This window comes from Lynx canadensis, chromosome B2 (assembly GCF_007474595.2).
Source record: "Lynx canadensis isolate LIC74 chromosome B2, mLynCan4.pri.v2, whole genome shotgun sequence".
NCBI lineage: Eukaryota > Metazoa > Chordata > Mammalia > Carnivora > Felidae > Lynx > Lynx canadensis.
Genome location: NC_044307.1, coordinates 30,903,925 through 30,930,265, shown reverse-complemented (window position 1 = coordinate 30,930,265; position 26,341 = coordinate 30,903,925). Strand labels below are relative to the sequence as shown.

The 26,341-nt window shown below is 45.2% G+C and overlaps 1 protein-coding gene across 3 annotated transcripts; it reads right to left on the bottom strand.

Moving 5' to 3' along the window:
• Positions 1–100: 100 nt before the first annotated feature.
• Positions 101–25,044, bottom strand: MSH5 (mutS homolog 5). Of its 3 annotated transcripts, none has more exons than XM_032593139.1 (25): positions 24,952–25,044; positions 24,388–24,544; positions 23,991–24,114; positions 23,441–23,521; positions 23,195–23,257; positions 22,115–22,236; positions 21,831–21,940; positions 21,520–21,555; positions 20,905–20,987; positions 20,075–20,120; positions 15,702–15,840; positions 15,518–15,580; positions 8,174–8,302; positions 7,809–7,881; positions 7,536–7,645; positions 7,219–7,299; positions 3,891–3,978; positions 3,472–3,661; positions 3,229–3,355; positions 2,418–2,567; positions 1,727–1,801; positions 1,375–1,518; positions 1,043–1,180; positions 795–868; positions 101–346 (listed from the first exon to the last, which is right to left on the bottom strand). In XM_032593139.1, exons 2-25 carry the CDS (start codon positions 24,529–24,531, stop codon positions 235–237), a joined length of 2,502 nt encoding a protein of 833 aa, XP_032449030.1. In that variant the 5' UTR covers positions 24,532–24,544; positions 24,952–25,044; the 3' UTR covers positions 101–234. The 3 variants fall into 3 exon arrangements, with proteins under 3 accessions (XP_032449030.1, XP_032449031.1, XP_032449032.1); XM_032593140.1 differs by lacking the exon at positions 24,952–25,044 and adding an exon at positions 24,795–24,939; XM_032593141.1 differs by lacking the exons at positions 23,195–23,257; positions 23,441–23,521.
• Positions 25,045–26,341: the final 1,297 nt, after the last annotated feature.

The window sequence follows — 26,341 nt, the reverse complement described above, 5'->3', positions numbered from 1 at the left end:
GAGGCAGGGCAGGCCCCTCTGTGGACTTCTGCTTGGTGCTTCATGTCTTTCCTATTGTTTTGTGATGGCTGCTCTAAAGAAACAATAGCTTGCTCTGAAATAAACTTTATTCCTAACGTGAAACAGAATTTCCAGGAAAATTGAGAATTTTGGGCCTGAGGGAGACCAGGAAAGAGACAGGGCATGGCAGCTCGCTGGGGTCTTGGGAAGTGGAGGAAAGCCAAGGAAGGACTCTCAAAGGATGCCAGTGGCAGCCGGCAGCACTTCCTGACTCATGAAAATGTCCAGGTCCAAGTTGGGATCTTCCAAATCCAGTTTCAGAAATTTATCTACCAACGTCTGGCAACTAATGGGAGAGAGAAAAATGGGATTTTAAAAAAAAAATTTTTTTTTTATCCTTTATTTATTTTTGAGACAGAGAGAGACAGAGCATGAACGGGGGAGGGTCAGAGAGAGGGAGACACAGAATCTGAAACAGGCTCCAGGCTCTGAGCGGTCAGCACAGAGCCCGACGCGGGGCTCGAACTCACAGGCTGAGAGATCATGACCTGAGCCGAAGTCGGACGCTTAACCGACTGAGCCACCCAGGCGCCCCGAAAAATGGGATTTATGGGAGAAGAGATAACTGAGTCCCCAGGCAGAGGAGAGAGGGTGTGGCACAGGGAGCCCAGGAAAATTTAGGGATTTCAGGATAAATCGTGGGTCTCTGAAGGACAAAGAGGCTGAGTCCCTGAAAGGGGGAGAAGAGCTGCAGACATGCTAGAGAGAGCCAGGACACTGGGCCACACACTCACTTTTCCATTTGCTTCTCTTTTAGCAACTCCTTGACAGGCTTGATGGGTTTCCCACTGCGGATCAAATCTGAGACCTAGGAACCAGAAGGAGGGTGGGGGTGGGGGTGGAGGTGGGACGTGGAGGTGGGGGATGGAGGAGGGGGAGTTGGGTAAGAGAACTGGAACTAAGGGTCAGAAATCCCATGGACCCAGAAAGCCAGGCTAATGGAAGGGAGCCCTGATGGAGGTACTTGACGTTTGGATCTCACCTCCTTGCCACGGGCAATGAGATTGCCGGGAAGCCCAGCCTGGGCAGCTGTGTAGGACGCATGGCTGGCATTGGCAATACCTTCACAAACCTGATAGAAGAAGACTAGGTCGTCCCCATCCTCACAGGTCTCCATGGTCTTAAAAGAGATACAAGGGGACAGTATGTCATCAATGTCTCTGCTTCCCGCCCTGAAACCCTTGGCCAATCCCTGTGGGGAGTGAGAAATGGTTCCTGTGCTCAGGGAGCCCCTGTCGTACCTGAAGAGCCTGTCCTCATTTCTGGTAAATGCTCATCCTATGGATCCCTAGAGGGCTAGATGGGTTTCCTTACCAAATACTGCACAAGGGGCCCCTGTGGCAGCAGCTGTAGCTGAACAAGGCTCAGAAAGTTGGTGGCCACAAAGATGTGAGGGCACATGGGTCCAAGTGCCAGCCAGTGTCGTAGCACAGCAGCTAGAAGCGCAAGCCCATCCACCTGTGCAGAGGGCAGGGGTGAGGGTACTGAACCAGAGGTGCCCTGTGTACACCTCTCCACCTGCCCTGGCCTGCCCCATCTTGTACTTTTCTGTTTCTTTCCTGCCCCATGCACCCCTGTTCCTTTCCCGAGGCACAGCGTCACCCTCGTGCTCCTTTGTCTTCCCCCGGCTTCCCCTCCTCAGTTTCTCATTCTTTTGTCTCCTCACCGTGTTGGTTCCCTTTCCAAATTCATCAATGAGGACCAGAGACTGCTTGGTGGCATTGTTCACTGCTTTCGCCACCTGCTGGGTACCAGGCGGACAAGGGAGAATTTCATTGGCATTCAAGCCTGTAATGCACTGACCACAGTCTGACTGTGAATAAAGCTGCTTATATATGTGTCCACCCTACTGGACTGCAGGTTCTTCAGTGGTAAGACACACATTTCATTCATCCTTTCATTGCCAACAGTGTCTCGTGCAAATCAAAGGTTCAGTAAAAGTTCATGGTATTGATTCTCCCAGTCTCTGAATTTGGTGGTTCCTGCCCCTAATACAGAAGGCATGCTGCAGAATGAAGACTTTTCTTGTTCTGATCATTTTTCTTTTTAGATTTTTTTTTTTCATTTAGAGAGAAAGCATGGGGGGATGTGAAGGGGCAGAGGAAGAGGGAGGGAGGGAGGGAGGGAGGGAGAGAGAGAGGGAAAGAGAGAAGAAAATCTTAAGCAGGTTCTATGCTCAGCATGGAGCCCAACACGGGGCTTGATCCCACAACCCTGGGATCATGACCTGAGCTGAAATCAAGAGTCAGACGCCCACCCAACTGAGCCACTCAGGTGCCCCTGATTATTTTTCAAGAGTAGAGTTCCTTCCTTACTAATACCCTCCCACAATCCCACCCCCCTTTGCTCCCTTTGACCTGGTTAAGGTCGATCATGAAGGTGGAGAGGCCCAAGGAGATGGATTCGCAGCTATGAATCCGGGTGAAGATGGCATCTACTGCCCCAATTTCGGCTTCCTCTGCTGGCACAAAGCTGCCCACCAGGGCCATGAATGTGATCAAGCCTACCTAGAAACGGAGGAGACAGGGCCTGGGGCCTGATGGTGTGGGCTGGGGTAAAGGTGAGTCAAGGCTGAGGGGTGAATTATAGATCAAAGAGGGATGGACACAGTTTAATAGGAGAGTAGAGCCCCTTCAGCTTTCTTTAGAATCAGGAAAAAGGAAGGGGGGAGGGGGCAGAGGCACACCTGGGAATGGCATGGATCTATTCAGAGATGGGGGAGAGGATTTCAGGGCACAGAAAGATCTGTTAGAGCATGGCTCTCCCTCAAGTACAGAATGGGAACACGTGAGGTAGAGGAGCAGGGAGTGTGCACTACAGACTATTCATGACAGATCGGGTCAGAACACAGGGGAAGAGCTGTAGGGACCCATGTTTGCAGGCAGGTGGGAGATGGAGACAATGAAAAAGATGCCAGAGGCCCAGTGTGCAGGGATTCTCCTCACTTGTTTTTATTTTATTTTATTTTATTTTATTTTATTTTATTTTATTTGGGGGAGAGTAGAAGTAGGGGAGGAGCAGACAGAGGGGGACAGAGGATCTAAAGCAGGCTCTGTGCTGACAGCAGCGAGCCCGATGTGGGGCTTGAACGCATGAACTGTCAGATCATGACCTGAGCTGAAGTTGGGTGCTCACCTGACTGAGCTACCCATGTGCCCCTCTCCTCACCTGTTTGAGGTATATGCTCTTCCCTGAGGAGTTGGGTCCAGTGATGACTTTGATCCTCCCTTTGTCCCCGCCACACTCTGCAGAGTTGGGCACGAAGGTTCGGGCACAGAGTTCCATCAGAGGATGTCTGCAGTGGGTAGAGAGTTACCTCGCACATGGCCTGTGAATCCAGATAAATAAAGGCACCAGAGATGGGGCCTTTGGGCCCCTTGTGTCTATGCCTCCAGCCCCTTCTGTTCTCACCTGCCATTCAGGATTCGGACCCCAAGGAGTTGGGGGGAGTAACGGGGCCTTGAGTAGCCATAGTCCCGGGCAGCACTGGCAAGAGCCAGCAGGACGTCCAGGCGGGAGGCAAGGTCCAACACACGGGTCAAGACAGCTGCCCGCGCCAGCACCTGACACTGCAGCTGGTACATCAACAGGGTCTCCTGGTCTAGAGGTAGGGGAGGAAGGGGGTGGACATTAGCTCCAGGAGAAAATGAAGAAGAGACAAAGAAGCCAGCAGAAAGACCTGGAAATAGGCTTGCAGAGAAAGAGTCTGAGACACCCCGAGACATTGAGAGGAAAAGGTACAAAGTCAGAGTGAGAGAGCAGGAAGAAAGGAGCCTGTTAGAATATCCTCCAAGCTGCCCGCTCCCCTCCAGCCTTTTGCTTCTCCTCACCCCGGATATCACAGTGCAGGTCCCCCAGCAATGCATCCAGCTCCTTGGTTCGAGCACTACGATAGTGCAGCTTCTCCTCTGACAGAAACTGGGTGCAAGGGTTCAAAGCTGTGGGCCTTGCATTAATGCTCTCTATCTTCTCTAACATCACCTCCAGCCCCACCCCAACTTTTTTTTTTAACTTTATATTTTATTTATTTTTAAAAATTTTTTTAATGTTTTTATTTATTTTTGCAACAGAGAGAGACAGAGCATGAGCAGGGGAGGGGCAGAGAGAGAGGGAGACACAGAATCGGAAGCAGGCTCCAGGTTCTGAACTGTCAGCACAGAGCCCGATGCGGGGCTCGAACCCACAGACCGTAAGATCATGACCTGAGCCGAAGTCGGACGTTTAACCGACTGAGCCACCCAGGCGCCCCGTTAACTTTATATTTTAAAATAAAACAGGGCGCCTGGGTGGCTCGGTTAAGCATCTGACTTCCACTGAGGTTGTGATCTCATGGTTCCTGAGTTTGAGCCCCACGTCGGGCTCTGTGCTGACAGCTCAGAGCCTGGAGCCTGCTTCGGATTCTGTGTCTCCCTCTCTCTGCCCCTCCCTCGCTCACAGTCTGTCTCAAAAATAAACATTGAAAGAAAAAAAACTGAATTAAACAAATGTGTAGAAGAATTATTATGAGGCAAATACCCTGTGACTAACCATGTAGGTTACAAATTGAGTTAAGAAATTAAAATTTTGCCAGCTACCCCAGAGAGCCATCCTATCACAACCTTCTCCAGCTCCTCAAAAGTAACCTCTATTCCGATCTTTCTGGGAATCAATTCTTTATTTCTTTGTAAGTTTATCACCCAAATATTCATTCTTAAACACTAGTTTAGTTATGCCTCCCCTTGATAATTTCTGATATATATATTTTTAATTCTAGTATAATTAACATACGGTGTTATATTAGTTTCAGGTGTACATATAGTGATTCAATACTTCTATGTATACTGTTCAGTGCTTATTAAGGTAAGTGTACTCTTTTTATTTTTATTTTTAACGTTTCTTTTTGAGAGAGAGAGAGTGTGAGTGGGGAAGGGGCACAGAGAGAGGGAGACATAGAATCTGAAGCAGGCTCCAGGCTCTGAGCTGTCAGCACAGAGCCCGATGTGGGGCTCAAACTCACGAACCCTGAGATCATGACCTGAGCCGAAGTTGGATGCTTAACCGACTGAGACACCCAGGTGCCCCAAGATAAATGTACTCTTAATCCACTTCACCTGTTTCACCCATCCCCCCACCCACTTGCCCTCTGGTAACCATCAGTTTGTTCTCTATAGTCAGGAGTCTGTTTTTTGGTTTTGTCTTTTTTCTTTGTTCATTTTTGTTTCTTAAATTCCACATATGAGTGAAATGATATGGAATTTATCTTTCTCTGACTTATCTTACTTAGCAGAATACTCTGTAGATCCTTCCATGCCATTGCAAATGGTAAGATCTCATTCTTTTTTTTATGGCTGAGTAATATTCCATTGTGTGTACCACATCTTCTTTATTCATTCACCTATCAGTGGACACTTGGGCTGCTTGCATAGTTTGGCTATTGTAGATAATGCTGCTATAAACATAGGGGAGCATGTATCCCTTTGAATTAGTGTTTTTGTATTCTTTGGGTAAATAGTCAGCAGTGTGATTCCTGGATCATAGGGTAATTCTATTTTTAATTTTCTTTGGAACTTCCATACTGTTTTACACAGTGATGGTACCAGTTTTTGTCCCCACCAACAGTGCAGGAAGGTTCCTTTTTCTCTACATCCTTGCCAACACTTGTTGTTTCCTGAGTTTTTGATTTTAGCCATTCTGACTAAAGTGTGGCTTTAGGTGTGAGGTGATATCTCATTGTGGTTTTGATTTGTATTTCCCTGACAGTGAGTGATGCTCAGCATCTTTTCATGTGTCTGTTGGCCATCTAGATGTCTTCTTTGGAGAAATGTCTGTTCATGTCTTCTGCCCATTTTTTAATTGGATTATTTGTTTTTTCTTTGTTATTGAGTAATATAAGTTCTTTTTTTTTTAAATTGTATTTATTTAAGTAATCTTGGGGCCCCTGGGTGGCTTGGTCGGGTAAGGGTTTGACTTCAGCTCAGATGGCGATCTCACCATTGGTGAGTCTGAGCCCCGCGTTGGGCTCTGGGCTGACAGCTCGGAGCCTGGAGCCTGCTTCAGATTCTGTGTCTCCCTCTCTCTCCCTGCTCCTCCCCGCCCTCTCAAAAATAAATATTTAAAAAAATTTTTAAAGTAATCTCTGCACTCAATATGGAGCTCAAACTTACAACCGTGAAATCAAGAGTCGCATGCCAAACGCCCCTATAAGTTCTTTACATATTTTGGGTACTAACCCTTTATCATATATGTCATTTGCAAATATCTTCTCCCATTCCACAGTTGCCTTTTAGTTTTTTTGGTTGTTTCCTTTGCTATGCAGAAGGTTCTTATTTTGATGTAGCTCCAATAGTTTATTTTCACTTTTGTTTCCCTTGCCTCAGGAGAGGTATCTAGAAAGATGTTGCTACAACCAATGTCAGATAAATTACTGCCTGTGCTCTCTTTCTAGGATTTTTATGGTTTCCTGTATCACATTTAGGTCCTTAATCCATTTTGAGTTTATTAAGTAGGCTTCATGCCTGGCGTGGAGCCCAATGCAAGGCTTGATTCATGACCTTGAGATCAAGACCTGAGCTGAGACCAAGAGTCAGTCTGACTGACTGAGCCACCCAGGTGCCCCTCTCTATTGCATATTCTGGGCTTTCTATTCTGTCCTATTGATCTATGTGTGTATTTTTGTGCTAGTGCTATATTGTTTTGATTACTACAGCTTTGTAATAAAACTAGAAGTCTGGAATTGTGATACCTCCAGTTTTTTGTTTTTCAAGATTGCTTTGGCTATTCAGGGTCTTTGATGTTCCATACAAATTTTAGGATTCTTTGTTCTATTTCTGTGAAAAATACTGTTAGTATTTTGATAGGGATGGCATTAAATCTGTAAACTGTAGTATCAACATTTTAACAACAATTGTTCTTCCACTTCCAGAGCATGGAATGTCTTTCCATTTCTTTATGTCATCTTCAATTTCTTTCATCATTTTGTAGTTTTCAGGGTACAGGTCTTTTATCTCTTTCTCACCTGACTTCTTTCTCTTTTATCTCAGAGCTGGTAAAGATCAAAGTAAAACTGTAGAAGAGACATCCCATATTGGGCAGTGCTGATGGGGGAAGGCCCTCCCTCAGCTGCTGACTCATTTCCCTCATCACCCTTCCCCCCCCCCCCATAGAAGTCAAGGGCCTTACCATGAAGTCCAGTCCTTCAATCTCAAAGTCACTAGCCTCTACCATAAAAGGCAGGCGGGGAATACAAAGAAGAAAGCCAATCTGGGGAGAGTGCAGAGGAGTTAAAACAGGGAGTAAAGTACTGGGCACCTTATCTCCCCAGAGGATGCCAGAGATCCCAGTATTCTCCAGTGCTTCTCTCAAGGGCCTAAAGCCACCACCATGTTCATATTCTTCACACTTCCCCAGGGGTTTTCTTATCCAGCACTGTGTCCTTCATAAACCTAATATCTCCCATAAAAGACCCCTGGAGGCTACACCCATCCTCCTGCCCTCACCAGAGGGATGTAGATGACACTGCATGAAGGAATACGGGAGTCCAGATTCTCTAGCTCCTTTCGGGCAACCTCAGTGAGGAAACTGGGAAGTCCCATCAGCCTTCGTTTTTCTAGGAGGGTGGAAGACATATGAGTATCGAAAGTAAGGTTCCTGCCCTGTTTGCCATGGTTAGTTAGCCCCAGTTGTAGTGGCCACCTACTGATGATGGTACCCCATCACTGGGCAGGCTCATGTTTGGGGCCCATAGGCCCCACTGCACACCCAACACTCACTCTCATCAATTTCAGGATCTATGTTGGGGAGGACTGTGAAACGATTTTCAGCAAGACTGCCCTCAAAATCCACCTGAGGAGATAAAAAGTCCAGTTGCTCATCACCCAGAACCATCTCCCAATCCTGCTCCTCACCTCTACTCGGGTCCCAATCCTCCCTGCAGTTCCTGCTTTAACCCTAACCCTCCAAGCAGGTCTCTGACATTCTGACACTTCCTCTCACCATCTCATTCTTTGGTCATCCAACTGACTTTGATGTCTCTCATCTTCCATAGCACATTCCCCAGAGCACAGTCCTTCTGTGTCCTCCAATCCCACCTCTCTTCCCTAGGTCCCCAGGGGTTCTGCCTCAGTCTTCCACTCACCACTTTCCCAATGAGGCTGGCAATATGGTGCAGGTCATCAGAGAACTCTTGGGCAATGTCCTGAAAGAGCTGGATGGACTGGGGCAGGGAGCGGCAGGCATCCCTCAGGCCCAGGGCACTATACACAGTCTGCAGCAGAAATGGACAGAAGATGGGCTGAGGTGGGCTGAGGGATGGACTGAGAAGAACAGAGAGCAGCAGGGGGAAACACAATATAAAAGACAGAAGATCTCAAAGGCAAAAAAGAAACAGTAAGTGAGGAAAATGGCATCTGTAAAATTCTGTGTCAGGCACTACACTAAATAGTGAGACTACAAAGAACTAAAATGGGCCCTGTCCCAGATGAGCTCTTGGTCAAACAAGGAAGACAGAAATATACCCCGAAGATTTAAAAATAGGGGCACCTGGGTGGCTCAGTTGTTTAAGTGTCCGATTCTTGGTTTGGATTCAGGTCATGATCTCACAGTTCTTGGGTTCGAGCCCTCTTGGGTTCTGCACCGACAGGGTGGAGCCTGCTTGGGATTCTCTCTCTCCCTCTCTCTGCCCCTCCCCTGCTCGTGCTCTCTCTCTCTCAAGAAAAATAAATAAACTTAAAAAATAAATAAATAGGGACACCTGGGTGGCTCCGTTAGTTGGGCCTCTGACTTCAGCTCAGGTCATGATCTCACAGTTCGTGAGTTTGAGTCCCGCGTCAGGCTCTGTGCTGGCAGCTCAGAGCCTGGAGCCTGCTTCAGATTCTGTGTCTCCCCCTCTCTCTGACCCTCCCTGGCTCATATCTCTTTGTCTCTCAAAAATAAATAAACATTAAAAAAATAATAAATAAATAAATAAATAAATAAGTAAAAATAAAGTGGTAGGTGCTTCAGTAGAGGAAAGGATCTTTTAAACTTTTTATTTATTTTTAGTGTTTACTTATTTTTGAGAGAGAGAGGGAGAGAGAGTGCACATGCGCACGCACACAGCAGGGGAGGGGCAGAGAGACAGGAAGAGAATCCAAAGAAGGCTCTGAGCTGTCAGCACAAAGCCTGCCACAGGGCTCGAACCCATGAACCACAAGATCATGACTTGAGCCAAAGCTGGATGATCAACCAACTGATCCACCCAGGTGCCCCTAAGAGGAAAGGATTTTATACTGAGGAAGGAGAAAGAGAAGTAGAGATATGGAAGGCAGAACAGTAAATGAGCAGAAGGAGCAAGATAGCACTGGGGAAAGACAGCAAGAAGAGAGAAAGGGTGAGAGTCACTGACAGTTAATTACCCAGGGTGAAGCTCAGGGCCCTGAGGTGGCTGCCAAGGTTAGACTGAGCGGACAGACCAAATCCATAGGGCATCTACTGAGCCTTACTTGGTGGTAGAAGATATATGAAGTAAATAAATCAAAGGGTTTATACTCTAGCCGTGATGGAAATAAACAAACAAGCAGCAAAAATAATGACTACCCACAAAACAGATTGACCAAGTTATGGAACTGATTAAAATTATGAAATAAGTTCAGAGAATAAGACTAATATGGACTAGGGTGCCTGGGTGGCTCAGTCGGTTGAGCATCCAACTTCGGCTCAGGTTATGATCTCGCGGTCTGTGAGTTTGAGCCCCACGTTGGGCTCTGTGCTGACAGCTCAGAGCCTGGAGCCCGCTTCTGATTCTGTGTCTCCCTCTCTCTCTGCCCCTTCCCCGCTCATGCTCTGTCTGTCAAAAATAAACATTTAAAAAATTTTTTAAAAAAGACTAATATGGGCTATCTTTACAGAAAAAAGGAAATGAACTTGGTTGTGAATAAGGCTATTCAAAAGGAAGGAGAGTATTCTGTTTGAAAGCAAGAGCATGAGTAAATGAATAGAGGTAGGAGTAAGAGCCAACACTTATTGAATGCTTACTAGGTGACAGGCAATGTTCTAAACTCTTCACATATGTTAATTTCATTCATCCTCAAAATAATCTTAGGAGATAGGAATTATCTCCATTTCACAGAGGAGCAACTGGAAGCACAAAGAAATAACATAATTTGCTCAAGGTCTCACAGAGTAAATAAAAGAGCTGGGATTTGAACCCAGGTGTCTGGCTTTTAACCACCACGCTACGTTGAGAACACAGTGTGCAGAGTCCCTGAATGCATAGCCTGGCCTGGCTGATGAATGTTCAGTAGTGAGAATGGAAGATACAAATAGTTCCACATATCTGTTCATGTTAAAAGAAACCTGCTGAAGATAATAAGAAGCAGGTTTCTCACTGGCAGAGAAGGAAGTTACAAATGAGGAAAGGAGGAAGTCTGGAGTGAACTCTGTGGTATTGACTGTGGTATAGAGTGAACTCTGTGGTATCAGAGGTATGAGTATGAACTCATGGATTCTTATATAGATAGATCGATTCAGGAATACAGATGTATATGCATGGGTTAGCATACTACATTTATTTCTTTAGCTCTGTCTGTGGTAAAAAGAAGTGACAGATACCCCAGTAGCAATAACCACATCTAGTGTCCAGATCTTGGTTTCTAATACTATTCTCCAAAGAACGTAACCAGGACTCCTTGGAGAAATGGTTGATTCTAGGGCTTAGGCAAGGAAAATATAAGATGACTCTGGAGCATCTTGTAGTGGTAAAAAGTTAGGAAGTGCTCAAAAATGGACTGGGGGCCATGTCAGAAGGGCGTATCAAAAGCCTACGTGAATCTGAAAAGCCAATCTAAAAGCTAAATGGGCATATTAAAAATACACTTTAAAAAACTATTTAAAAAAGGCGGGGTGTGCGCCTGGGTGCCTCAGTCGGTTAAATGTCGGACTCTTGACTTCAGCTCAGGTCATGATCTCGCGCTCATGAGTTCGAGCTCCACATCAAGATCTGTGCTGGGTGCTGGCAGCACAGAGCCTGCTTGAGATTCTGTCTCCCTCTCTCTGTTCCTCCCCTGCTTGCTCTCTAGCTCTCTCTCAAATAAAAATACACTTTAAAAAACTACTAAAAGATAAATAAATGGGTATATTAAAAGTCAATCTGAAAAGAACTCTTAAGGAACTAAACTAGAAAAATTTGAGTAAAATAAAAATACAACACTGAATTATAACTCATAAAAGATTTCTGACATAACTGTACTATGGTTATGTCAACATTGTTTTGGTAATATGTTAACATTAAGGGAAACTGGATGAAGGATATGTGAGAACACCATGTACAATTTTTGCAACTTTTCTTTACATCTTAATTATTAAAAAAAAAAAAGAATTTAAAACAAAGCAACAGAAGGATAAATCTTAAAAATTTTTAAAAGAAAATGTTATCTATAGGTGGGGGAGGTGGATAGAAACTAGAATTAGTTGACTACATAATAGTTTGGAATTACATAAATATTTTATGTAATTATAAAAATAAATGAAATTTAAAAAATTCTTAAAAATCAAAAATAGAATGAAACAAATGAACATAAATGTATGTCCAGATAGTGACATAACTACACAGAGAGGAACTATTCCAAGTGACTAAAACACAGTAATTTGACTGTATATCCTTAGTAGGGACAAAAAGAACTTCCCTCCTCCTCCCAAAAAATCTTAAATTATTTTCAATAATATCATTGATAGTAGTGCTAGAAGTGTTATACTAAGATCGTTGTGGATGTAATGTAGGAAAAGGCAAATGAATGATATTCTAATCTTCTCATTGCTAGTGTTATTGAGAACCAGAATTTTCAGTATGAAGAAGAAACACTGAAGAAGATAAGTAAAGGAATATATAAGGTAAGGATGCTGTGCTTCTGAATTTAAATTGGTGGTATCAGTACCAATTTTATCATGCATGTATTTTACTTTTTAAAAGTTCCTATATATGTCCACAGAAAAGTCTTAAAAACAATAAGTAAAACATGCTGTGCACCTCTAGCATTCAGACTGAGACAGCCTGTGATACAATTTTTCACTAAAAGGAACCAGGGCTCCTTGGAGAAATGTCTCATCCTGGGTCAGAACCAGGAGATATGAGATGTAGGGGCACCTGGCTGGCTCAGTCAGAAGAGCATGTGACTCTTGATCTTGGAGTCAAGAGTTCAAGTCCCACTTTGGGTGCAGAGATGACATAAAAAATAATAAAATAAAATAAAATAAAATAAAATAAAATAAAATAAAATAAAATAAAATAAAATAAAACCAGGAAATGTGAATGATATTTTTGTTAGATCCCATCAAATCAGAGAGCAGGAGGGAAGCTGCCAAGTGGGAAAGTCTACTGGGGTCATGTTTAAAGGACTCAGAAGCCAACATGAAGAGGCTCCCATTGGCCAAAGATGGAATAATCTGAACATGTAGAAAGACTAAAATTGCAGAGGACTGAAACACACGCATAAACCTGAGTTCATGATGATACACAACAACAAAAAACACACTGGCTACCTTGGAGGATGTTAGGGAACCAATTTCCTATATGCTGATAGCTGATAAATAAAAGCAGGGGGAGGGAAATCAAGCAATTTCTATGATATGAAATATATCACTGGGAAACCAAAAAGCAGATGAGAGGGTTTCTCTTTACAGAAATGTTCTGGCTAATAAATGAAGAAAGGATGACAGAATAATACTACTTTTCAATCCATAAGGAAATAATGGACTTAGGTATTAAACATCAAAAGCTGCTAACTAACATCACAAAAGGAGAGACAGACATATGAGACATTATATTCCTCCACTTATAAAACAGTATTGAAAAAAATCTAACTTGGATTTGATCGATCTTCTAGGTTCAACTATTTACTTACAGAAATTCTAGAAGAGCGTAAAACATGTCAAAAACACCTACTGATTACATTCAGCAAAATCCAGGCTAAGGGAAATTCTGTCGGACAAACAATCTAACTTCTTCAACAAATAATTTGCAAGGGGAAAAAGAGAGATAAAGATTGAGATAGAGATGGAGGGAGAACTGTGAAAGGCAAAAGGAACCCACAAAGGAGACTTCAAGAGACATCAAACCATTGCCATATGTTGAACATATTTGCATCCTGATTAAACAAAATGTAATGTTTTAAAAATCATGACATTTAAGAGAGGATTAGAAATGTGAACATCAGGAGGGCCTGCGTGGCTCAAGTCAGTTGGGCATCCTACTTTTTTTTTTTTTTTTTTGAGATACAGAGCAAGAGCAGGGAAATAGCAGAGAGAGGAAGACACAGAATCTGAAGCAGGCTCCAGGTTCTGAGCTGTCAGCATAGAGCCCTATGTAGGGTTCGAACTCATGTACCACGAGATCATGACCTGAGCCAAAGTTGTATGCTTAACCGACTGGGCCACCCAGGCACCCCATCTGACTTTTGATTTTGGCTCAAGTCATGATCCCATGGTTCATGAGTTCGAGCCCCAGTTGGGGCTCTATGCTGACAGCATGGACCCTGCTTGGGATTCTCTCTCTCTCTCTCTCTCTCTCTCTCAAAATAAATAAATAAATAAATAAACATAAAAAAAATCTGGGGCACCTGGGTGGCTCAGTCAGTTAAGCTTCCAACTTTGGCTCAGGTCATGATCTCATGGTTCATGAGTTGGAGCCCCATGTCAGGCTCTGTGCTGACAGCCTGGAGCCTGCTTTAGATTCTGTGTCTCCCTCTTTCTGCCCCTCCCCCACTTGCGCTTGCTCTCTCTCTCTTTCTCTCTCTCTCTCTGTCAAAAGTAAAACATTACAAAAAATTTTTAAAAACCTGCTTTTAAAAAGAATAGAAATGTGAACATCGGACAATTTGTGATATTCAAGAATTATGCTGATTGTTAGTAAGATAATGATATTGTTATTCCTTTTTATGTTTTTTAAGTTTTTATTTATATTTATTGTGAGAGAGAGAGCACCCACATAAGTGGGGGAGAGGGACAGAAAGAAGGGGAGAGAGAGAATCCCAAGCAGGCTCCAAAGCATGGCTCAATCCCACAAATGGTGAGATCAAACTTGAGCAGAAACCAAGAGTCTGATGCTTAACTGACTGAGCCACCCAAGCACCCCCATTATTCCTTTTTAAAAGTAGTTTTGGGGGGCACCTCTCTCTCGGCCCCTCTCATGTTCATGCTCTATCTCTGTCTCTCAATAATAAATAAACATTAAAAAAATTTTTTAAAGTAATTTTTGGGGCACCTGGGTGGCTCAGTCAGTTGAGCATCTGACTTCAGCTCAGGTCATGATCTCATGGTTCATGAGTTCAAGCCCCACATTGGGCTAGCTGCTATCAGTGCAGAGCCCACTTCTGATACTCTGTCTCCCTCTCTCTCTGCCCCTCTCATGCTCATACTCTTTCTCTCAAAAATAAATAAGCATTAAAAAAAATTTTTTTTAATGTTTATTTCTGAGAGAGACAGAGACAGAGTGTGAGTGAAGGAGGGGCAGAGAGAGAGAGGGAGACAAAGAATCCAAAGCAGGCTCCAGGCTCTGAGCTGTCAGCACAGAGCCTGATGCGAGGCTTGAATCCACGAACCGCAAGATCATGACCTGAGCTGAAGTCAGACGCTTAACCGACTGAGCCACTCAGGTGCCCCCAAAATAAATATGCATTTAAAAAAAGAGAGAAATTTTCTTTTAGAAATCATATTAACATATTTATGGGTGAAATTATATGATGGCTGGAATTTGCTTCAAAATAATCCAGGAAGGGGAAAGCAAGGAGAAGATATACATGAAACAAGATTGGCATGAGTCCAAGTGTCAAAGCTGCATGGTGGGTACATGGAGGCTCGTTATATTACTCTAAATATTTTTTTTTCACAACTTCTACAATACAAAGTTTTTTTCTTGTTTTTTTTTTTAAGTGTTGGGATAGGGTGCCTTGGTGGCTCAGTCGAGCATCCAACTCTTGATTTCAGCTCAGGTCATGATCCCAGGGTCTGGGGGATCGAGCCCCAAGTCGTGCTCTGAGCTGAGCATGGAGCCTGCTTAAGATTCTCTCTCTCTCGGGGTGCCTGGGTGGCTCTGTCGGTTAAGCATCCGACTTCAGCTCAGGTCATGATCTCACGGTCTATGAGTTCAAGCCCCGCGTCGGGCTCTGTCCTGACAGCTCAGAGCCTGGAGCCTGTTTCAGGTTCTGTGTCTCCCTCTCTCTCTGACCCTCCCCAGTTCATGCTCTGTCTCTCTCTCTCTGTGTCTCAAAAATAAATAAATGTTAAAAAAAAAAAAGATTCTCTCTCTCTCCCTCCCTCTTTTTCTGCCCCCTCCCCCCCCCCGGCTCATGCTTGCTCTCTCACTCGTGCGCTCTCTCTCTCAAAATAAATAAATTAAAAAAAAAAGTGTCAGGATAAAGTTGGAGAGGGTGCCCAGAGTACAGAAGGTCTGGATCACATGCTGAGGGACTTAACTTGGACTTCTGGGATTCAAGAAGGAAGATCTTACCTTGTACAGAACTTGCCAGTCGCTGACCTTGGTGTGGGACAGCTTCATGCGTTTCAAAATCAGCTACAGTCAAAGGGACAGCCATTGTTTTCCCTCTCCCACTCTAATGCTCCTCAAAAAGCCCCATGTCCAATATTGACCCTCAAACTCCTTCCCCACCTCCCGGCCCCCACCCCTGGCTCACAGGCACATTCTTGATATGACCCAGCAACCGATGCAGCATTTGAGCCATGTCCAGATTCTGGGGTAGTAGGAAAAACTGAATGACATCCAACCGAGAATTTAGCTCTCCCAGGTCGTGAGTCGGACGTGTGAACCATAGCCTGGAAGCGAGGCATGACACGGGGGGTGGGGACAGAAATTACATCTGTTCTCGTTATTGTCTTGATCCCAGTTTGTGAAAATGTGTGTCTGGAGGTCCCTGGGGATTGTGGTAATCAGTATCTGTACTGGCAAGTACAGTGTCCTATCTATGCGGGCGTGTTTACACAGATCTACTAAAAATCTCTGCATGTGAGCACGAGTCTGTTTATCATGGTTTTGATGGATGTAACCATGTGTCATTCCATGTGGATATGTAATGGAGCTTGTCAATATTTAGAGGGAGTGTAGCGTATTGAGGTATTTGTGTGCCAACACTCTAGTTCTCTCTGCAGCTGAGTAGGAGACGGTGAGTCAGCGTGAGTTTATCTGCATTTAGCTGTGAAAGTGTCTCTGGGTGTAATTGCACACACGTTCATCTTTTCTTGTTGTTCTGTAAAAGTATATAACCATTCCATGTGGACTGATAATCCTCAATTCATGATAATGGTCATCTCTGCAGAGAAGGATTGGGAAGGATACTGAAGAGGCTTCAATGACATTGTCTTTTTTTTTTTTTTTTAGTAAGTTCTATACGCACTCTGGGGCTCAAGCTCATGACCCCAAGATCAAGAGTCATATGCTTGGGGTGCATGGGTGGCTCAGTCAGTTGAGCGTCCGACTTCAGCTCAGGTCATGATCTCGCGGTCTGTTGAGTTCAAGCCCTGCGTCGGGCTCTGTGCTGACAGCTCAGAGCCTGGAGCTTGCTTTGGCTTCTGTGTCTCCCTCTCTCTCTGCCCCTCCCCTGCTCATGCTCTGTCTCTCTCTGTCAAAAACATTAAAAAAAAAATGTTTTAAAAAAAGAGTCATGGGGGCGCCTGGGTGGCGCAGTCGGTTAAGCGTCCGACTTCAGCCAGGTCACGATCTCGCGGTCTGTGAGTTCGAGCCCCGCGTCGGGCTCTGGGCTGATGGCTCGGAGCCTGGAGCCTGTTTCCGATTCTGTGTCTCCCTCTCTCTCTGCCCATCCCCCGTTCATGCTCTGTCTCTCTCTGTCCCAAAAATAAATAAACGTTGAAAAAAAAAAAATTAAAAAAAGAGTCATGTGCTCTACCAACTGATCCAGCCAGGCGCCCCTTCAAAAACATTGCCTTATTCTTAAATCTGTTCGTGCAAACATAGACGTTTGTATTATTATTACTTCCACATTTTGTGTGCCTGAGGTATTTCCTAATAAATTAGTATATGGTAATAAATGTTTCTTCTGTGTTTGTCTAATTCTGGGTGCCCCTATCTTCTTTATGACTATGAAGAGTGTGAGACTCTGCAAGGACCTGTGAGCCCATGAATTCTTTTCTGTATTAGAGCAAGCCATTAGGCATGTTATTTTACTTTATTTATTTTTTTAATGTTTATATATTTTTGGGGTGGGGGGAGGGGCAGAGAGGGAGGGAGACAGAGGATACAAAGAAGTCTCTGAGCTCTCAGCACAAAGCCCGATGCAGGGTTCAAATCCCCAAACTGTGAGATGATGACCTGAGCCAAAGTCAACGGACTGAGCCACCCAGCCACCCCAGGAATGCTACTTTATATAAAGAACCAACCTATGGAGACACTATGGCCCTAGGATATGTATCTCACACTATATAGTCTATGGCCAGTTACCCTGGGTTAGAACACCCCAGGTTAGAGTAAAATGGAGAATTAGGTTGGATTTGAGGGTAGGTTTTAGGCACCTCTGCTCCTTAGCCACAGAGAGCTCCACCAGCAGCTGTGTAGGTCAGTCTGTGAATACCCTTCCCCACCTTGGAGAGTACAAGCAGACTTTCTTGTAAAATACCTAGGTTTTTCAGGGCACCTGGGTGGCTCAGTCAGTTAAGCATCCGACTTTGGTTCAGGTCATGATGTTGCGGCTTGCAAGTCTGAACCCTGAATGGGACTCTCTGCTGTCAGCACAGAACCCACTTTGGATTCTCTGCCCCTCCTCCACTTGTGCTCACATTAGCGCGCTCTCTCTCTCTCTCAAAAATAAATAAGCATTAAAAAAAATACTTAGGTTTTTCTGACTCACGTACTGCTAGTGCCAGGAGAAATCTTAGTCAAGCTAAACCTCCTAATTCTACAGCTAAGGAAATGAAGCCCTTAGACAAGCAGCTTGTCCAAAATCTAGAGCTGGGTCTCAAACTCAGGTCTCCAGACTGTGAGCACAGTGCTCTTTAGAGCATAATGTGACATTCAGTCACCTTCCTGGTGCCCTGTCCAGTTGGAGGCCAACTGGGTCCTTAGTTCATGATTCAGGTTGTGATTCCATGCCCTGCTGGATCCTACCTGGGGGGATCTGCATTCCTCCCCTCCCCTTTAATGCTGATCTCTTCTCCCCTGAGAATTCCTTCTCTCTCATCCTGGTTGAGATTAGAGATCTGCACCTGTAGAATGCGTGGGTAATGAAGGCATCCCAATTACCTGGAGATGACCTCAGATTATCCTAAATTAACCTCTAAAAGACACACAGTGCAGGGCAGGTGAGGTGGGTAAAGGATTGCGCACCTGTAGGCTAGCAAAGGTTTCAGCTCTGAGTTTGTACAGACGACATGACCAATGTGTTTGCATTTGTGTACCTACTCACTCACTCGGTGCTACTACATACAAGGCAGTGTGCCAGGCACTGAGGTAACAGGAATGACCGCTGTACGGAGCTCACAGCTATGAGAACAAGCAGATTCACCGACCGCTAACTCCAACCTGACGTGACAGTGCAACTAGAAAACAAACAGGCAACGTGAGAGCAAATGGGAAGGTGTGTGTCAGTCTCCTTATGGGTGCCTGTGAAAGTTTCACCACGAAGGTGATAGTTGGCTTGTACCTTGAAGAAGATGTAAGATTCTGACAGGTGAAGAACAAGGGAAAAACTTTCCAGAGGGAACTGCATAAACATGGGCATGGTGTATTTCCATGATGGAAAGTGGCCCAAATGACTGGACTATAGGGCAGATCCAGTAAGGATGGATTTAGGAAGGGCTTGGGAAAATAATCATGGAAGTTTAAATTGGGGTGAATGGGAGGGGCCCTGAACATCACACTGCTAAAGATGTTAATCTCCATCCCACGGAGAACGGGGAAGTCTGAGGTTTATGTTATTTTGTTTTTACTTAAGGTTTAAAAAAAAAAAAAGTGGAGTGACATGCTCAGATCTCTGTTGTGGAATGACAAGTATTTTAGAACGAAGGACAGATTGGGAAAAGAAGAGATTCAAAGCACAGAGACCAATCTGAAGGTGAATACAATGCCCAAGGTTAGAAATGATTACAGCCAGAGTTAGAGCAGTGGAAAGAGGGAGAGAGATGGCTGAGAAAGACATTTCAGGGTACAATCAATAGGCCTCAGTGAATAATTGAATATGAAGGGTGAAGGAGAAGCATCAATCCAAGGTTGAGAAGCAGTACTGCCAGCGATGCCATTATGCAGATAAAAAAGGATGCAGGAAGATGAACAGGTCCAGTGGGCATCAGTTTAGATGCTCTGAGCTTGAACTGCCTATAGAAATTGCAACTGGTGATGATGTGCGGTGAGCATTCCACATATACAGCTCAGAAATAGAGACACAATTTTGAAAGTCAACAGACAATAGCTCAAATGTGAAGTGTGGTTTTTATAATTAAAGATAGTACCATGTGGGGCCTGGCATGTGACTCTTGATCTTGGGGTCATGAGTCTGAGTGCCACGTTGGGGAGTTGATTGTACTTAAAATAAAATTTAAAAATCTTAAAAAAAGTAAAGATAGTACCATATGAGGTCGAAACTTCCAGTTATTAAAAAAAAGACACAATGTATAGTATAAGGAATATAGTTAATAATACTGTGATAACTTTGCATGGTGACAGATGGTAGCTAGAGTTATCATGGTGATCACTTCATAACGTATATAAACACTGAATCACTATATTGTATACCTGAAACTAATATAATATTGTATATCAACTACACTTCAATAAAAAAAGATATTACCATGTGTGCATTAGTGTTTTGTGATTGTTTCTGCTGCTTGCATGTGTGCCAGTCTGTACCATCAATGGGCATACACGTTTATCTGTGCTGACAACACAAAATGAGGATACTAGCTACCACACGGGATTGGTGTGAGGATTAAACGCGTTTAGCCAGCATTTGGGAAATGGCAGTTCTCAGCACTATGAGATGGGGTGGTTTGTGTCAGTCTGTAGAATGAATGCATTAACCTGCAGCACATGTGTGAGACTTACCTGAGCAGCTTCTGTCCCCACTTACAGTGGCATCTATTGAGGATTCCTGTGGGGAGCAGGGGCAGGCAGTGAGCTTGTTACAAGGCAGCGGCAGAAAAAGGAATGTGTGGGTGTGTCTAAACTGAGGCATCCGGGCCAGAGGTTCGGTTAGGACAGAGTTTGGACAGGCTGGCCTGGGGGCGTTCCGCAGATACAGAACACAAAGGCAGCTAAAGCCAGCGACTGGCCACAAGTCTGAGCCAGGATTACCGTCCGTGGGCTTAGGGAGGGATAGCCACTCACAGGAACAGTTGGCCAGAAAAATACACAGAGCAGCTGTGGTTGGATTCACAAAGAGGCCAACACATATATGTAAACATTAGACACAATCCTCTGAGGTATGCACAGTAAAACCATGCGGCTACTTGGGGAGATGTCCCCACTACACCCTAAAGCCAGAGACAGCAGACAAAGACTCAATGCAAATAAGTTATGCATAAGTTATGGACAGTTATGCAGTTATATAACTCTCCTCTAAACATAGGGACTCCCAAAGTCCCTAGACAGGTGCACAACCAGCAGAAACATCCATAGAAACCCAAGGAAGGAACATGGAATTGGTAAAGTAAGAGATGATATGCAAATGACACTGGACAACTATGGATGGGGGGGGGGGAGGATGCCCAAGCTCAGGGAGGGTACAAGGAGCATCAGAAAGCTGGACTGGAGTGGAAGAGACATCTGGCAACAGGAGTGAAGTGGGAGGGAAGAGGGACTGGGACACATGTCGGGAGGCAGCTGCTTTTCTGGCAGCATTTTGTAGTGTGGGAGGAGGGAAGGGGCATACCTACCAAACAGGCTGAGCCCCTCCTTCAGTCCACTGGCCACTTTGTACACTGAAGGGTGAGACTCACTCTTAAATATCTGCAGAACACTGTAAGGGAGAAGTGAAGGAGCTTGCGGTAACTTGGATTTAAAAAAAATTTTTTTTAAGTTTATTTTTGAGAGAGAGAGCAGGGGAGAGGCGGGGGGGGGGGGCGGAGAAAGAATCCCAGGCAGGCTCTGCACTGTCAGCATGGAGCCTGACACGGGGCTTGAACCCTGAACCATGAGATCATGACCTGAGCTGAAACCAAGAGTCAGACACTTAACCGATTGAGCCACCCAGGAGCCCCAAGGTAACTTGGATTTTTTAAAGGGAATTGAGAAGATGGAAGGGAGATTGGGAACATCCTCCTGAGATTAAATTTTGTTGTAAGGTCTGTCCCTCACTTCTGTATCAGTTTTTCTCTTTAGAAAAGGAAGGTGACACCTTTGGGCTTTTCTCCCTCTCTTCCCTTTTCTTCAAGGAGAGAGACCTTAATAACCCCTGGATTAAAGAAACTGGAGCCTCACTGGGATTATTAGAGTATTAAACTTAATCCTTCTCTCTCCCCAGAGACGACAGCCTGCCTCCATCTCCTTACCTGTAAGTGTCTTGATCTATGCTCACCAGATGGGTCCTGAGGACAGAAAACAAGAAGAAAGAAAGGTGGCTGGGGTAGGAGTGGTGTGAGTTCATTCTTAGGTTCCACCCCCTAGATCCCCCTCCTGGAATACTGTCTCAGTCATCTCCCCGGAGCTCCACACCCCCTTCAGGTGCTCCTATGTGTCCTAGAGCACTTTACCTGATGGGTCACTGCCCACTCCTCCCACCCCACCCCACCCCCACCTTGTCTTGCTATTAAGACCTCCCAATCCCACCTTACTTTGCTTGAGGTTAGGGTAAATCACCTACAACACAAATTTCTTAAAGCCCAGGATGGGGACGCTGACGTTATAATCTTCCAGTTCAACCCCAATTCTTCTTCGACCCAGGAACTTGAGCAGCCCCCCAAGTGCTCGAACCTGGGAGGAAATCAGTAATGCAGTTGAGGTAAATCCCAATGTCCTGGAGGCTGGACAACACCAGAGAAAACTATTATTTTCCAGGATTGGACTAGTACCTCCCAGGACTCAACCCTAGGAATGGGTATTGGTCCCTTTCTCCAACCAGCCCTCATCTCCCAGGACCCTTCCTACCGTGAGGAGGCAGTCAAAGGGAATAATAGAGGAGAGGAAGAGGATTTTCTCAGTGGTGGTCATGGAGTCTGGGATGAAGGAGTAGTTTCCAGCAAGAAGGCGCTGTTTGCTTATCTCCAGACCTATTTTGGGGGAAGCATGAAAGGGAAGGGAAAGGTCTTGTAGCCCAATTTTCACCCCATTTTAAGAATGAGATGATAGAAGCAAGAGAGAGGATGTGACTTGCCAAGCTACACAGGCAGTTAATGGAAAGCTGAAACAAGAATCAAATCTTCAGGGGCGACTGGGTGGCTCAGTTGGTTAAGCTTCTGACTCTTGGTTTCAGCTCAAATCATGATCTCATGGTTCAGAGCTCGAGTTTGAGCCCTGCATCTGTACTGTCGGCGTGGAGCCTGCTTGGGATTCTCTCTCTCCTTCTCTGCCCCTCCCTTGCTCACACACTCTCAAAATAAAATGATGATGATGATGATACTAATAATAATGTACCAAATTTTCAGACTTAGTCTAATTATCTCTTTATTTTACCTAGAATATAAAGATCTTTGGCTGTGAGCACAACCTGAGAAAGACAAGTGATTCAGAATATCTATTCCTAAGGTATCTATTTGGAATTTGGGGTCAAAGGATCATATTAATAGAGGAATGAATAACACTAATGTCTTAATATCTAAGTAGAATAGAACATTCCTTATCTTTTTTACAAACCTGGGAAGGTTTTGTAAAACTTTTTACAAACCTGGGAAGGTTTTGTCTTTTTTTTTTTTTTTTTTAGGGGACAAATGGCTTTGGCTTAAAGGTAAAAATCCCAACAATCAAAGCTATCCACAAAGTGTCACCACTTCCTCTTCTCAGGGAAGACCCTCATCCCTAGACACGCCTATGTGGAAACTTCACAAGGTTTCAGGTTATTAAAGGGTAAGGAGCAGGAGAGATCTTGAGGAGACTGCTTATGGGACTTGGAGAACACAAAGGGTTAGGATAAGATAAGGCTGAGGAGAGACTTCTGATGGAGCTCAAGTAGAGTAAGGAGAAAGGGGTAGGAAAAATGGGATGAGGAATTGGGCAAAGGAAAGGAAGTACCAAAATCCACACTTGGCAAAAATACAATTTCAGGTCTCTTAGGCTCTCTGTGTTCCTGGGAGGCTGTGGGGGAAGCAGAGAAAGGGCCATGAGTCTGAACATCTCAGTCCTCTGCCTCTGTCCCACCTTCCCTCTCACCCAATTCTGGCCTCCTGGCTGTTGCTCCTCCAAGACCCTTTAGTCTCCTGGAATATTCCACAGTTCACTCCTTTCCCATTTTTGCTTTTCCCCTTACCCAGTCCTTACCAAGCTTCCCTAGAAACCGAGTCATATTCTCATCCTGTTTGGCACTCGTAACAACAGACCGGGGATTGATTTCATCCAACACTTGGAAGAAGAATGGAGACCAAATGAGTAAAAGGATCCTCTAAGGGGGTATCCATAGGCCTCCCCTTGCTATTTCCTTCTACTCCCTCCAAAACAAACAAACAAACAAACAAACAAACAAACAAACACACCCTCATTTCCTCCCTCTAAAAGTAAGAGGTGCTCTGCACATTGGGAGCATAGGTAGGAGTCAGGCATGAGATTGAGGAATGAGAAGACTGGCAGGGTGGCAGGAGGGAAGAGTGACCTGGAGATTGTCACTAGACTCCAAAGCCCTGCAGGACGGACATGACTGATTTGCCCAGCACCTGATACATTATAAACAATAAGTGTTGAATAATGAAATGAATTCCTATAAACAACAGGGGGAACTTCTGGGAGTCAATAAAATAAATTGAGACAGGTAAGGATAGAAGAGTGAAATACACTTCCAGTCTCAGAGTAGAGGAATCCATGGTTCTGCTCCCACCTCTCTGGAGAAGCTTGAGACTCTCATGGTCTGGGGCATCTGGCATGAAGTGGATGGTAGAGTCACTAGTGTCATAGTAGGCGATGCCCAAGTATCCTGAAGTCCACAGCGCACACAGATAGATCTATCCCAGGAAGAAGAAAGGAAACCGACAGGAAAGGAAACTGCTGGTAAGTGTAGGGTTATGCCATGTCCTACTTAATTTTAATCATTTTATCAAATCCCTGACTGAGATAAGTATCATCGTCCCCATTCAGTGTCAAACAGAGCAGAGGCAAGTGACCTGCCAGCTATTCCAAGCCCATTGATTCTAACATCCCGAAGTTCCAACCAACTCCCTGCTCTCAGGATCCAAGCGCCTGCTCCACCAGACATCAGACACCGCCGCCCCAGAGACCTCCGCCGGTTCTTGCTCGTTGTCCTCCTCCTCCTCAGCCTCCCCACCGCCCGACACTGGGGCCAGGCTGGGAAAACTGGCCGAAGCTGCCCCCGGCTCCGGGCTCTGCGGCGTCCCGCCTGGGATCGTTCCTACGGAGAACATGGCCTTGGACGCTCTGCGGGAGCAGAAAACGAAGACGGTTCAGGAGCGGGATTTCACCGCCAGGAGGCTGGGATAGGGGGTGCGTAGACACGCAAATCCACCCGAACTGGGAGAGGGCTGAGGCGCAGGGCTGCAAGGGCCGGGGAGAGATGCGGTAACCTTTTGTTTTTAACATCTGCGGACATTTTGACGGGCGACTTCTTAGGTATATCACCAAAGTCCAGACTGCAAAACCCCACGTGCCCCACCCACATTCCGGTCACCTGGAGCTTGTACTTTGGCTGGAGGGCCCTGAGGGCCGAGTCTGCACGTCTCCTCTCCCCGCCTCTGCCAACCACGCCTCCACTATCGCTGCCCTAACTTCTCGACTTCCCACCCCAGTTGCGGACACTCGCGGCACTTTCCCGCGTTTTCAGTCACCTGGGTAGCTACGTGCGCGAAACCGCGTCACTACGAGCCGCCCTCCCGCAAGAGAGGCACACCTGAGTGGGGGCGGGGTGCGCGCGCACACGCCCCGCCCCTCTAAGCCGCTATTGGCCGGAGAGATCCGGATCCTGCTTAAGATTTCGACAGGACTGGAGGGAGGAGAGGATCGCTGTTGCTAAGACGGCTGGACGCTGATTGGTCTATTCGCATATGGGGCGGTGTCCGAACGTTCAAACTTCCCGCCGCCAGTGCCGTTGCTTAACACTCGGGCCTTAGGCCTTCCGGGTTTGGGCTTTGATTGACGCGGGGTGGAGCCTGTGAAAGTCGGAAGCGGAGCTTGAGTCAGAGCCTACAGAACTAACTGGTCTAGGCGGTTTGGGGGGAGCAGCCTAAAGGGGTAGAGGCGAATTGCATTTTTTTTTTTTCCGGAGAGCGAAGATAAGCACATTATTAAACCTGTACCAACAACTCTAAATTAATATTTGTACCCACTGAACTAGTATTTATGAACAGCTTAGAATAGTGCCTGGTAAACTTAGTAAAAGCCACGTGTTTTAAATAAATAAACAGAAATAAGCAAGACTCCTATCCTAGTCCTCTTTTGCCTATATCCTTGGTTGAGGGTATTACCACCCCAACGAGGGAACTACTGGGTCTCAATTATAATTTTTGTCTCCCACAAGGAAGTGGAAGCATTCGAATTACACCAAAGTCTGGTGGAGAGAAGTAGACCTGATAAGAACAGCTACACTCCTGCTGAGACAAGTCTGTACCCCTCCTACAGATGCACACACACCCACATCCCTAAGTACAGAGGGGTGTTATTCATTCACTCAGCAACTATTTAGTGCCTATTCTGGGTCAGGTGGTAGACCCAAAGTACTGAACATTAATTAAGTATGGGCTTCATGAAACTTACTTTTTAGTGTGTGTGACGGGAGGGTAAGTGAGAAGATTGTGAGGGGGACAGAAATAAACAAGTATATACTTTAAAAAATACATCCTCCTCCCCAACTTTGTCCAGGGTACCCTGAGATGGGGAGATCCCATCCAAGAGGTTAGAGAAGATGGTGGGATAATCTGGCTCTGCTAAACAATGATTGGAAAATCCCCTCTAGCAAGAAAGGTGGGGAGTGAGTTAAGTGCTAGGTTAATGGTTACCCCTGGCAAATGGTTGAGCAATGGAGCTATGGAAACCTGGAAGAGACCATCATAACTCTAAGGCGTGTCAGAGAGGGACACACCTTCCAATCTGGGGTGAAAAGAGATTAGGGACTGGTTTACCAAGCCAAGGAAGGGGAGGGAGTGAAAAAAGAAACCACCTTTCAAAGAAAAGGATAGATATTAAGATAGGAGAAAAGCAGAGGTAAGGAGATGAGACCGG

Bases quoted from the DNA above. Each gene is read 5' to 3' on its own strand.
- MSH5 (XM_032593139.1), bottom strand. From the start codon at position 24,531: ATGTTCTCCGTAGGAACGATCCCAGGCGGGACGCCGCAGAGCCCGGAG. The intron at 21,941-22,114 runs GTAGGAAGGGTC...ATTTCCTCCCAG, and splicing joins CCTTTGACTGCCTCCTCACG to GTTCGAGCACTTGGGGGGCT. The intron at 1,802-2,417 runs GTCAAAGGGAGC...GGTACCCAGCAG, and splicing joins TCATGATCGACCTTAACCAG to GTGGCGAAAGCAGTGAACAA.